The sequence below is a fragment of the Amblyomma mixtum genome, chromosome 7 (assembly GCF_055824585.1).
Source record: "Amblyomma mixtum isolate Tamu chromosome 7, ASM5582458v1, whole genome shotgun sequence".
In the NCBI taxonomy this organism is placed as follows: domain Eukaryota; kingdom Metazoa; phylum Arthropoda; class Arachnida; order Ixodida; family Ixodidae; genus Amblyomma; species Amblyomma mixtum.
Window position 1 is genome coordinate 135777427 of NC_143018.1, and position 14267 is coordinate 135791693.

Below are 14267 nucleotides of genomic sequence, written 5' to 3' on the forward strand. Positions count from 1 at the left end.
ATCAAATCAGGTTCACATGAACGTATTCTTATTTTTCGTGAAATGTGAGCCGCCGAGAAACTGCAGTAAACCGTATGTCTCCTCATGAGATAGGGCCGGATTTTTAATGTCATGCTACCAAATTATCCAAATTCCAACAGAGTTTGTCGGCTCGGATTTATTGAGTCTCCGTTTTGTACATTTGCCAAAGTGTTCAGAGAAAGTCGTCTTTAATCACTGACAGCGTGTTCAGTGTACTGCGCAAACCTTTTATATTGATTCATCATTCGAAGCAGCTAAAACATGGGCATCAATTCTGCTCATCGCAAGATGACTCTGGTCATCTTGCGATGACCAGAGTCATGACCAGAGTTGATGACCAGAGACCGGGGTTGCGAGAACCCCGGTCTCGCACTCCGAAGACCGGGGTTCGATTCCCGAGCTCGACCAATTTCCTATTCAGTTTTATTTATTTATATGGCCTGACTAGGAAAGTTGATTAGGCTAATTGGATAATTAAGCAATTAACTAAGCTCAGTCCCACTTGGAGCATCACTATACGATCCCTTCAATTGGTTGCATGGTTACTAGTTTGAAATTCGCGCAATATGACGTCACGACCATTTCGACCAATTGAAAAGCGTGACATTGTTGTCGACAACTGCTGCTTACAACCATGAGACTTTAAAGGCTTCCGCCTTAAAATTGGTTTTAAAGAAAGGAAGTGAAGCCTGTTTCTCAGATACCTTGGTGGACACCCGAACCGCGTTGTAAGCGCCTTAAAGAAAATGAAATTAAATGAAAATCGGTTTTAAGGAAAGGAAATGCCTGTCTCTCGCATCTTAGTGTACACCCGAAAGGAATGAACACTACAGTACATATCTCTAAAGCACCCTTCTAGGACAGCGCCGTATCATTAGGCGCGCCTTTTTAACCGCGGCGATTTACGGCTCCTCCTCCGCCTCCATACAGGCAGTGTGCGAACGGCCGAACGCCTCCACTGTTATCGTGGTGCTCCCAGTGCATTATGCGCAAACTCCGACAGCCGTGACGTCATACCAAGCGTAACTAAAGCTTTTCGCTTGTATATCCAGGCTTAACCAGAGGTAAGGCACTGCTTAATTTTTTTTTTCCCAACCGAACGGTCTCTGCAGGTGCTTCTGCGTCTCAGTGCCGTCTGGTTTGAATCTATGAGCGCCCGGAAGAGACGCCACGTGTTTTTCCTAGACATGTGCCTAGCGGCCGCGTTGCACCTGTCTACCCAGTTCGCGTCCCTGAGTTGCGCCGCGTATTCCGACGCCTCTTTAAGGCCGATTAAAACGACGGTCCGTTCGCCCGCGGGCAACGCACTACGTGTTCATGCGTCACCACGTAGAGAGGCGCGCTGTTGGCCCGCGGCCTGGTCAGCGCGCCTCTCAATGTGCTGACGCATTTACACGTGATGGGCGGGCCGCGGGCGATTGGACCGTCGTGTCAATAGTGATCGCCGCAATACGAGCTCTTAGCTTTCGGATGTTATTCTGTCTGCGCCAACTTTTGACCATGCTTCGTCTGGCTGCCCAGAGGTGGAGGAGGTGGGTGTCCACGTCCGTCACCGTCTCTCAGAGCTTTACCTGCGTCTCCGTCGAACGCACGTTGGTCAGCAGTTGTTTGGTCCAGGCTTTATATCCCTGCTCCTGAATGGTGCTGCCCTCGTATTCCTTTCTGAATTCGGGGGGAGGTGATGACGAATCGCGGCTACGGCCGCTTATCTTTTGTTCCGAAAGCAATACTAAAATACTTAAAGCCCGTCGCTTAGCGAGGCCGGTAGCTACCTTATTAGCATATTGGATTGGATTGGATTGGATTGTATAACCGATGCATCACCACAAGTCTAACCACAAGCACCACCCTAGCTACACTAGCAGCTCAACCATTGCGTAGCTACGGATATTGCTTTCGCAATTACCGGGCTTAACCAAGCTAAGCAACAGCCATTTTTCAGCCAGCGTCCGTCCGCTTCGGCGGACGCGGTTGTTGCTGCGACGCGCGTCTTTTTTTTTTTTTCTCGTTCCTCTGATCTTTTAACTCTCCTCTATCTGCACGCGGCAGCGGTGGTGGCTCAGCTGGAGCCAGTTGGCAGGCCCGTGCTATTTCCTTTTCATCCTTCTCTCAGTGGCAGCAACAAATTTCTGAATTTCGTCCATAACGGCAGCATACTGTGCCCTGTCGGTCTGGCAAGGGGTTTTGTACGGATCGGTATGTTGCTACCTAGGGTTTCCTTTGTATTCGTCCACTCCACTCGCCTCGCGTTTTTCGTGAAGGTTTATTCGGGACACGTATTCTCTGCGCCGAGTTCCCTACCCGCGTGGGGAGCGCCGGGTCGGTGTGCAGGGTTAGGCCTAGCGCGGACGCCGCCTCCGCTAGCTTCCGTCCTCGTATGTCCTCTCGATGATAGCCCCATGAGTAGCTCTGCGCGTGGAAATCCCCCATTACTAGTTGCGGGTCTCGCCCCACTTCCCTGATAGCTCTGCTCAGAAGTGCGAAGAAGGTTACGTTTCTTGCTTTACGTGGGCAGTACACTTCAGGATGTGGAGCGGTGAATCCTCCTTTATTGGCAGGAGAGTCACCATCACGGGCGAAAAGCTGGTTTGTGATTCCAGATCTACCAAATTTGCGGTGAAATTTTTGTGCACGAAGATGCATGTTAGGGGGTCGAGTTGGAACGTTTTGTAGTTTGGGAGGCTCACGTTCCCGCAGGTTCCTGTACGGCCACTACTGCCGAAATATGCTCGTACGTAGACAGGTGCATCCTAAGGTCCGCTCTCTTCGTCCTCGATTTCAAGCCTCGACTTTTTTTTTTCTTTTTTCTTCTGCTTTTCTAATCAATTAGCTTTAAGCGATAACATATTCAGTAATATAAATTCATCAACACCACAAAATAAATATATTAATTAAAAATCCCCTGTGCCCCTTGGTTTCTGTGGCGGTTGGCTTCTCTCGTACTTATAACGAGCCCCTTATTCCCCTTTCCTCGTCTGCCCACTGTGTTAATGTTATGGGATTCTGTTTAGTTTGTCTACCATGTTGTACCTGGAGACTGTTGTTATTCTAGAGGGGAAATTGCTGTGGCAGCTCGTTCTCCTCGTCCTCGCTGATCACACTACGCAACCTGTAGGCTCGGGGATTCGGAGTCTCCTCGTGTTAGCGTAGTTGCGAACCGTCATCGCTTTCACTATCAGTTGTGAGACTATGGTGGGAATGGATTCCTGGGCCATTCTCATCATAGCTTCTGGTTTTTTTTCCAGACTAGGTTCCGCGTCGCTTTCCATCGCCTCATCTTGTTGAAGTGGCTGGGGTTCAGCGAGCGCTCTTTCTAGTTTGCTGGTTGGCACCTCGATCGGCGCTTTTAGCGCTGCTCTCTGGTTCCGTAGCTCGGTTTCACCGTGTTGGGTTTGGGTGGAGATGAAGGTTTGAGTGGAGGAGAAGGAAGAGGAGGAGAGGCGGTCCCGCTCACATGCTGCTTCCCGTTCTGAACTATGCTGGCCCAGTTCCTCCTTTGCTTGTGTTGATCAGAAGTCGACTCCCTGCTAGGGGGAGGGGGTGGGAGAATGCCGCTTCCTCACTTCTTTGTCTTTTATTTTTTTTCTTCATCTTTCTATCCTTTTTCTCCTGATTGGAGGGTTCCTACGCGCGTTCCTGCGGAATTTCGATGTGCAGTCTTTTGAGTTCGTCGCGTGTTCGCTTCCACATAACGCACATTTGGTTTGCACTCCCGAGGAGTCCCCCCCCCACCACAAACGGGGCTTGCGTTCCGCAGAGTACGCAGTTTTCTTGGCTCGGTGTCGGGCAGGTATCTGGCCTATGTTCCACCATGCCGCACAGGTTACACGCTGGTATGGTGTCGCGGCACGTTGCTGCCGGTATGACTTGCGCTTTGTACAGCACAGCTCTGGGCTTGTACTTGCCTGCGAAGGTGATCCTGGCTTTGTTCGAAGTTCCGAACTTTCGGATCTCCAGGATGGTGCTCTCTCCGTGAAAGCTTTTCCTCTTTCGTCGCAGGGAATCTTTGCTTTGCGGATTAGCCATATTCTACCACGTTCTCTTCGCTTTGTTTTACGTGTCCGGGCAGATTAAGGTCTGCTCCTGCTTGGTATCGGATCGCAATGTCCCCGACCAGTTTGTCTGCCGCGTGGATGCTCGACGTGCTCACGTTGATCAGGTTTTTGTCCGAGGGTATTGTGAAGTAAATAAAAGGTGTCCGCTTCAGCCTCCCTGACTCGCTGTCGTAGGGCTAGTCCTAGCTCACCGTGTTGGAAGGTCTTGAAGCTTGCCTTGGTGATTTGATGATTAACACCACATCGTCCGGTCTAAATCTGCACAGAAACTTGGGTTCCCATGCAGCTTTGACTTGTCTTCGGCCTCCTGCTGCGCGCGCATCGGATGCCTTGTCGGGTTGCGCATGGTGGCCTCCGTGAGCTGACGTGGCCTTCCCTTGCGCGCTGGCTTGGAGTTTCTGGGCTCTTTTTTCAAAAGCCCAGATCACATTTTCCTTGCAGGCTTGGCTACGGCTGGTCTGCAGCACTGTTGTCCATGCCATGCCTTCCGGGCCGTAGCCGCGTTGCTGGTTTGCGCCTGCCATGTTGGCCGGGAGCGGCCTCCCCGCCGTTGAACGCCGGTGTTCAACCGTCTTTCTCTTGAAAGTGGTGTCATACGCGAAAGTGACGAGATACGGGTACTAGGACTCTACATCCACAAATACAGGCGGCCATACACTACAATGGCCAAACTCCGTAAGGTGGGGGACCAGGTGGGCCGCATGGTCCGCCGGGTTTCCAACAAACGCGGGGGGTTACGAAGTAAGGATGCCTTGCCGCTGGCAAACGCCTTTGTAACCAGTCGAATTCTCTATTCGACTCCTTATCTCCACCTACGCAAACAAGAGGAGGATGCGCTTGAGGTCATCCTGCCACGAATTGCAGGCGCAACAAGCCTTAGTCGGGCACGCCCGGGCGGCGGCAACCGCCACTGGGGCCCATTCTAGAGACCTCCACCTAGTATTTGTAAGGATCGGTCCCTTACGGGCTGATCCAAACATACCACCTGTTTATTCTTAATAAATGTTTTCACCACCACCACCACTGTAGTGCTATGATGGATGTGAGGAAAAATGCTCCGAAATGTTGACAAATCGGCACACCGTTTTGGGAGTGGTCTCCCTACGTGCCGGATGACTTCTTGGTTCTGTAAAGTCCAAAATTGCTGGGATTCAACGCGTTGGTTCGCCGCTACGGTCTAAAATCGCCGGAGCCGATGTCCTATGCGTCCGCTCGCTACGCGCGCTGATAGCGCCCCCCAAAACACATGTGCCATTTTTCTAGAGTTGTGCGTTCCAGAGCTGGGGCGTATTTGTTACAGTCGACGTATTCGTTTCGGCGGACGCGGTTGTTCCGACACGTGTTTGTTCTTTCACTCTTTCATCTCATGTCTTTCAACTCTCTTTTATCTGCACGTGGATGTGGTTGCGGCTTAGCTCAAGCCAGTCGGCAGGCCCGTGCAGTTTCCTTTTCATTCTTCTTTCAGTCGCAACAACAACCACGTGGAGATATCATGAAAATAATAACCCAAGCTCAGAATAAAAAACTGATGGCGAGGAGGAGGACGAGAAAACATTTATTGTAGCATTGTATTGAATTGGGAAGGGAAGCTGTGGATGGACGTTGACCTGGGTGGCCGTCCCTATTTCGGGACGCCATTGGCTGCCGCCGCTGCAAGTGCTCTCTAGACCACGGCCGGCTGAGCCTCCAGGTCCGAGCTGGACAGGGCCGCCTCCCAGCCCTCCCTACTTGGCTGATTTATAACTGATATATCTGTATTTAACTGGCAGGCCCCCACCATGTGGTATAGGTCAGCATACTGCCCGTAGAACTTTGCACCTGCCCGTGAAAGTCGGGTCCACGTGTTTTAGTACGGCGGGATTTAAGAAAGACCCGGTTTGGAGCCGTCTCAGGTTTGGAGCTCTCCTCGGTTCTGTCGAGACCCTTGGCGGGTCCTGGGAGTACTTTCCTGTTGAGGCGTAAATTATTTGTGATATCCGCGTAAGAGATTAGCGGAATCGGTATGATTGCCGCGGCATAAGGGGGGGGGGGGGTTGAGTGGAACCTGGGGGAAGGAACGCTCGGGCAGCCGCGTGAGCGGCCTCGTTTCCCTCAACTCCCTGGTGACCGGGCACCCATACTATCTGTTCTTTACTCATAGCCGAATTCGAATTGCTCTCAAATGCCAATATTATTCTGCGGACGAGCGGCGCTATCCTATCCCGCACGTAATTTCGGCAGTCCTGCTGCGAGTCCGACATTATGTACGCTTCGTCGATGTGGGTGGCGGCCAGTGCAATCGCCACTTCCTCCAACATTAGCGCGTCGCTACTTTTTACCGAGAGCCCGTTCACCTGCTTTTCCTCGTGCACCACCGCAATGGTGCAGATGCCCTCCTCGGTTGGACCCGCTGCATCCACGTAGTATATGCCCGCCTTATTTCCGTAATAATTTTGAATAAATATTGCCCTGGCATCACGCCTTCCCTGATTATACTCCTAATTCATGTTTTTGGGGAGCGTCTTAACCGACAAAATATTTTTCCATGCCTCCGGGATGTCGACTCTGCGTTCAGTGGTGGGGAGCAGCGCGAGATTGAGGTCCTGAAGGACTTGTCTGCCGGCGCTGGACACAGACAGCCTGGCAGTTTGGTTTGTTCTATGGGCCTCAATCAGCTCCTCCGCCGAGTTGTGGACACCAAGTTGGTGCAGGCGCTCAGTGGACGCTTTGGCAGCGAGTCCTAGCGCTTTTTTAGCCGCCACCGAATCATCGCGTTGAGGTTCCCGCGACACTTAAGCCTTGCCTTTAGGGTATGACGTGACTGCGTAGTCGGTATATTCCCATATATGCAGGAGGTCATTCTCTACTCTACATTCCTCCCTGGGAAACCTCATACCTCTCCCGGTGCGGTGGTTAAGCAATACACCACTGCCCTGCAATGACAGCGGCTGCCAGCGGTATGCCTTGTGTGGTCCAAGTGTTTCTTCCAGAACGGCCAATCAATATTTAACTGCCACCTGCCACGGTGGGCAGTTTGTGATGACGCCGCGAGGTTACGTGTCCTATGTTGCCCATCTAGGTTTCTTATCTTGGGTTAGTGCCTGGGCCACTCAATGCCATCCTGTTATTCGCTCAAAATGCTGACAACATGGATGCCGCTTTTTTTTTTTTTTTGGGGGGGGGGGGGGGGGTTGGAGGTAACGGGGCTTTCAATACTATCGCAGTCGAAGGCACGACTGATTTTCGCAGTGCTTTACGCACTGTGAAGCGACACGAAGCGAGTCCAATTAGCTTCGGTGGTCCCATTTCTTGAACGCGCGAAGCGCTGTTTCACATCGTCACAGTATTTCACACCGTCACACCGTCACAGTATCATTACAACAGGGGCGAAATTGCATGGCTATGCGCACACATCCCCACGTTAGCTATTACCGCGAAATACTTGAAACGACTCATCTACCAATTATGAAAGCTACAAGTCTCTTCTACTCCAGGGGCCTCATGCAACTTTTCGTATCCTGTATACTTGCGGTGCGTTGCCTCTAGAAACTGTGCACTAAAGGACTACGCTAATTCTTCCTGTAATCGCGGGTCGTCAACCAAGCTAGGTATTTATAATCTGGGTTCCACTATAGTCGTAAACTAAATACAAAACTTCACGCAAACTGTTCCAAATTCAGATGGAACAGTACATCTAGTACCACATCTGCTGATCTGTAAAAGCCATAATTCAAGGAGCTCCACTGAATCGATGGCATGTTAAAATCCCCTGTCATCGGAACAATTTTTCCGGCTAATCATTGGAGGTGATCGTATAAACGAGCCTTGAAAAAATCATCAGCGTCCGGAGGGCGATATACTGTCACAGAAAAATTATTACTCCGAAAAGGCCAATTTTCACAATCAGGCCTTCATGTGTAGCTACTTTTTCATAGATGGTAACATCAATATAGACAGATTCACAACAGCGCTACGGAACGAGGACAGAAGAAACACGAAAAACACAGGACGGGCGCTGTCCTGTGTTTTTCGTGTTTCTTCTGCCCTCGTTCCGTAGCGCTGTTGTGAATCTGTTTATTAAGCATGAACCAACTAGCCCACACCAGAATCCTCTTAGATCAATATAGACCTTCGTAACAATCGCGATGCCACCACCACGGTGCATCACTGCAGTGTCCATAACTTATGGCAAGAGAAATCGTGGGACTTTTTCCGCACCTTGGCTGTAGCCTGCCACCACAGCAACTGTGCAGTCACTGCAGCCTGATCATTGGCGGCGCAGGTGGCGTAAACATGGCGCAAACAAATTAACCAGAAACATTTCTGGCGTAGCGCTGACTTGTTATCCGTAACCAGCGTCTTCGCTGCTGTTTTGAGCGGTCTTCTGAACGAAAACTAAAATATCTATCCCCTTAAATAAAGATGAGAAAGACCTTCAAGTGTCTCGTGTCTAATTACCTACATTCGTTGATGCGAACGTTACTGCACTGAGGCGCGTTGTCATTGCTATTTAGCGCGTTACCGACATAGCTACCAGCAGCTAGGCAGGAACTGCCTCCTTTCTTTCTTAAGATAACAAACGCTGTAGCGAGACCTTATCTAAGCGAAAAACTTCTTTCCAATATCTCTAAAGCACACTTATAAGACAGGCTGCTAAGAAGAGGCTAAATCACTATATCAAACCTGATATCAGGAATGACCTCAGTGTTTTCTTCGTACATTGATTCCTATTGACTCTAGTTATGTACAAGTACTATGGTTCAACGGCAGCTTTTGACTTTGCTTTATCATCTTAAACTTTTAAGTGCAGTCTGCAACCAATAAAACGTAGTTTTCTTAGATGTGAACTTCACATAAACTCCAAGGTATAAATTGTACTAAATAAGACAAAAAGTTCACTCGAACTTTCTTGAACTGTGCACCGTAAGGGCAAACAGCAAGCAGTGCGGGAAAAAAGCGCCGAGTACGTTTCTCACATTAGGAATGTTATAGGGGCTGCATAATCTCAACAAAATGTAAAACGTTTTTGACATTTTTCCACTGCCACCTTTGCGGCTAATGAAAGTACATTGGGCATCTGCTCGTAAGAGCGCACACTTAGATTTACTTCACTATAACCAAATGCCCTGCTTTGTTCTTTTTCAGGGCTCGCTGGCTTTGAAAAGAATCGCTGATTTCTGCACGGCTGAAGAACATCCGAAAAGGAACATTTCCCATACGCTTATTCCTAGGAAAAACGGTAACCAGCAGCAGTCTACTTGCAGCTCACCTAAAGCTCTTTTTTTTTATTGAATTATAACACTGCAGTCTTCCGTAGAGCGCACCACGTAAGCAGCATCTCAAGCCTTCGTTCTTGTTTGAGGCGTGCTTGTGCCACATATTGACCACAAAGCAACCATAGCCCTCTTGTAGAAGAGAGAGGAAAATAATTATTTATTCAGTTTTATTTAGTTACTCATACTGTAGCCTCCGCGAGGCTATTGAATGAGTGGGGTAAAATAAAATGAAACAGCAATGCAAAGAACAATGCAAATAAATAAAGAAAGCAATCATACTTCATTGAGAACAGGCTCGCAAGAATTATTTTGATCATAATGAACGGATGTTGCCCACTAAAGAATTTCAGAGTTGAATGGCATGAAAAAAAGCTGTACTCAAAGAAGTTAGTGCACGCATCAAATAATTATCTAGCGACGAAAACCGAGGTGATTTAAATAATGTGTACATGAATTTGAAGCGTTCATGACGACGACATGTGGTCAGAGTACTCAGGCCTAATTTCAGATAAAAAGTGGACGAAGAAGAATCCATGACTGATCTCTGCAAACATAGCTCACAGCCTTCTTTTGCATAGTTTCTAGTTTGGTTGATCTCACACTTCGTTTACGGATTCCAAATAACATAAGGATATACAAGGATAGGGCGAATGAGCCTATATGCGTTAAAAGATGGGTTGCTTGAAGAGCAGCGCTAAAGGTGCAGTCCAAGCACCCCAGTCATTTAAGGGTCTTATTGCAGATGACTTTATTGCGTTTTAACCACGTCTTGTCGTGCGTTAGCAGAAGACTGAGATATCTGTACGCACACACTCTGTAAATTGAAAGCACTGTAGAATTATGTGAAGAAAGAAGGGTACGGATGTTGTGAAAATGACATACAGATGATCTTAGAAAAGTTTATATTCATTTACCCCGTCTTGGATCAACTTCATAAATCAGCGAATGAATTCTTAATGATAACATGATCAGTTGGTGGCATAATGCTTCGATATAAAACACATTCATAGTCATAAATGCGTATCTTTACTCAAGCGTGAAGTGCAGATCATTATTTTACAGGTGGTCGAAATGTCCGCAGCCCTCCACTACGGCGTCTCTCATAGCCTTAGTCGCTTTGGGACGTTAAACCCCATAAACCAAACCAAACCATTATTGTACACGAGGAACAGAAGAGGAGAGAGTAAAAAACCATTGGGAACCCAAGATGAAACATTAACTGACGATGAGTTAGTAAAGTTGAAGCGTACGTACTGGAAGCGCTGGGAAAGCAAGTCCAATATCCAGTTCACCAGGGGCGAGTTTTTTTAGTATAGCGGACAGCTTGAGCATTAGTTTCGGATGTGAAACTCCATGAAAGGCCGTTGCGGGATCAATAAATACAGCATCAACATGGCCACCTGTGTATTAATTCTGTCAGTTGGGTTACAGTACTGAAGCCACGAAGAAACCGGTGCTGAAAAACACTCAGTCTGTTATTGGTTTCAAAGAATTTTATTATATGTTTAAAGCTGCCGTGCACTAGAATGTAACATGATTTTGTTGGTAAGGAAAATTGCCTGTAATTGGATAATAAATGCACATCGCCAGATTTCAGTAGAGCGAGAACCCTAGCGAGTTCCCTCGAGGAAGGAAGGCTGCCAGTTATTAGGGATTTCTTAAAGGTAACTGCACGGTACCTGCTGAACCAAAGAGAGTAGCGAACGAGAAATTCAGCAGGGAGGTTGTCAGTACCACACGATTTCTGGTTTCTAAGTTTAATAGCATATTGAGCACACCTTCTGTGGACACTGACACATCGGAAATTGAAGAATGTGATTGAGATTACAAGCTGGAATTACCGAACTGTTTGTCGCGAAAACTAAATGGAAGTATTCGATAAAAACAGAAGATATTATTAGTGATTCGCACACTGCGACATCATTTATTATCAATATATCCGAAGTGTAGCCAGAGAGAATTTGCGAGGATTAATTTCCATTAATTTGGGCCGACTAACCTTGCAAGGAAAATCTTTTGTGGCGTTCACTTTAATACAAAGCACCTCTTTGGCGCTAATAAACTGATTGATCCGCACAGGGCCGCCAGAACGTTTTGATCGGCGTAGAGACAATGAGTGATGAATGCAATACATCTAGTCATCCATGTAATGGCAGTGTCATTCTTCGTCTTTTTAAGAGATGAAAGGATTGATAGATATTTTGACAAGATTTTCAAAGAAAGTTCTTAAAATATTGACATCACGAGTGGAACTTATTTTCACAAAGTCGTGAAGGAAATCACATAAAATGGCAGTTGCTGCGAAGTCATCTGCGCGGTTAAAATCAGAAATGTGTAGTAGACAAAACGATATTGTAACGTGGCGGCCAGCCGAATAATGAGGCGTGATGAACCATGAGCAAGAGATGATTTAATAGCCGCTGGCCAAGCGCGAGCGCTCCGTCCCGTGCCACTGCCAGCTTCGTCGTCTTCGGCACACTTCCCGGGGCCACCGAGCGATCGTCCTGATTGTCAACTGAAGACGTGGACAAAGGGATGCGCGATTTAGCGATGGCGTGCATTGCAGAAAACAAGTGGCAAGGTGATGAAGTGCTGGTCGCCGCGCTGTATGAGATGATAGGTGAATGAGCCCCGGTCCACGAAGCATCCGGGCCGTAGGGTGCCAGGAGCTGACGGCCGAGGTCCGTGGACGCACCGGACGGCAGGGGCAGGCGGGCGGTGGCCTCATGTGTGGGAGGGTCTTGAGTCGGTCGGGTCTTGGGTCGGTCGGGTCTTGGGTCGTCGTGTCTTGTGGTCCGGGCGGGGGACGGGGCTGGGGTGAGCGACGAGGTCAGTTGAGGTCGGTCGGGCTGGCGCACGGCCATGCGGCGGACCAGGTACTCACTGCCGACGTCCACGGCAGGCGCAGGACGCCGAAGCTCCGGGACCAGGATGGCGATGAAGGGACCCCAGCACCTCACACCAAATGTAACGTGGCGGCCAGCCGAAGAATGAGGCGTGATGAACGATGGATAAGAGATGATTTAATGGCCGCTGGCCTAGCGCGAGCGCTCCGTCCCGCGTCACTGCCAGCTTCGTCTTCCTCGTAACAATATTGTGCGCTCACTGTCATGTGCGCTCGCTGTCGTAGAAGACCAGTCAACGTTAGGTTGGTTAAAATCGGCCATAATAATAAAGTTTCAAGAAGTTATGGGATCATGTAATAAGCTGCTCAGAGTGCGTAATAGATCAATATTAGAACCAGGGTGACGGCAAACAGCCCCTCTTATCAATGATGAGTTTTCTAAGTGTACTTTGCAGCAGCACAGAGACTCGATATCTGGTGGGACTGGGAGCACTGAGGAACTGGTAACACATATAGTGTCGATCGTTTGGATTGAAGCTGAGGAAATGCTATGGCGCTCTTGCTTCATTCGGCAATCTATTACATTTCCAATTCTATTCCAATTATTGCAAGTATAATTCAATTCCCATTTTACTTGTTGAGACTACGCAAAATGTGTGACATTGTTAGATCGTGGTGAGTCCTAATGCCACTAGCGGAGCAATGTCGCACTGGTTAAGTGATGCGACACTGCACTGGCAGGCGATTGTTTCAAACCGGCTACCGCTGGGACTTGTGACCTAGGGATTTTTCCGGAACTACGTCACAATCAATAGCTCGAGCAAGCCTCATTTTTGCACACGCGCGCGCGCGCGCACACACACACGCATGCGCACGCGCACACAAACACACACGCTCGCACACACGCACGCAAACACACACACACACGCACGCACACACACACACACACACACACACACACACACACACACACACACACACTTTTTATCCAGTACCCACTTCATTTGATTTTACAGCGGAAAGCACAGCCGGAAACGCAGGGGAAACAAGAACTGTTCCTTTTTCATTAGGCAGCCAAAACACCAGACAGGACTGAAGATTCATGAGTAGCTCCGCATACAGTGCACATAACTGCAAAGCTTCGATCGCATTTCATGCTACTCGCTCTAAGAAAGACATCAAAATTATGCACTTGAATTTCACAATAGCCTGGTGTTTATTTAATTAACTCGCAGGTACCGTGACAATGAGAAAATGCACTTTTACTTGGCCTCTGGCAGTCGATGGTAAGGCGGAAGCGCAACTGGTCAACATCAGCCTCGACGTCGAGCCAGGCTCCCTTATCGGCGTCGTAGGTTTCGTTGGAAGCGGCAAGTCCTCGCTGCTCGCCGCCATTCTGGGTGATATGCACCTCGACGAAGGACACGTCGCATGCACGGTGGGTACCCGGTGAAGGAAAACTGACCAGACCACAAACTGCGACAATTCCGCTTGTAGGCGCTCTCAACCTGTTGTAAAGTGGCAACAAAGCGCACGGTTTATCAGCATTTATAGGCCGCATTTATAGTTCGTACTGCGCGCAACAGGTGGCGTCATACAATGAACGCCATTTCTGGCTTAACCATTTTTTTTTAATGTTTTAAGCGCTCTGCTGGCTGCTAGCGATTGGGGGAAATGCAGAAGAAAGGTACCTTATACAGAAGGAAGACGCATGATACAGAAGAAATGCACATTAGAGCAAGAAGCACAGTTCCAGTTTTTTCAGAAAATTCTAAGCTGTAGTGGTGTGGTGAAAAACGTGCGGATTCACGGGATTAAATTAAACATTGGTTTTCGGGGGGAGCGAGTACTTGAAGGGGTCAACTATAGGTGGTTACGGCATAAATAATGGATGGTTAGTAAGGCAAGATAATCTGCTTGATGACCAGATATGCACAGTAGAGTCTAAATTTAAGTTATTTTCATGCAGCCTGTAAAGTGCTGGGGTCGCCACCTATCGGCTTACCAGTGGCGCCTCCTTAGCTGACGCCAAGCCGTGGGGCGCTCGGAATTAAGCAGTGTGTGTTGTGTTCTGGACTGGCGTGGCTGCCT

The 14267-nt window shown here is 48.6% G+C and overlaps 1 protein-coding gene across 1 annotated transcript in view; it reads left to right on the forward strand.

Moving 5' to 3' along the window:
• LOC149337659 (ATP-binding cassette sub-family C member 3-like) overlaps positions 1-14267 on the forward strand; it is a 215614-nt gene that overhangs the window by 108371 nt on the left and 92976 nt on the right. Inside the window, exons 13-14 of the mRNA XM_089553474.1 lie at positions 9201-9294; positions 13412-13614. Of these exons, the coding sequence (XP_089409600.1) occupies positions 9201-9294; positions 13412-13614 (297 nt within the window). The remainder of the gene's footprint in view (positions 1-9200; positions 9295-13411; positions 13615-14267) is intronic.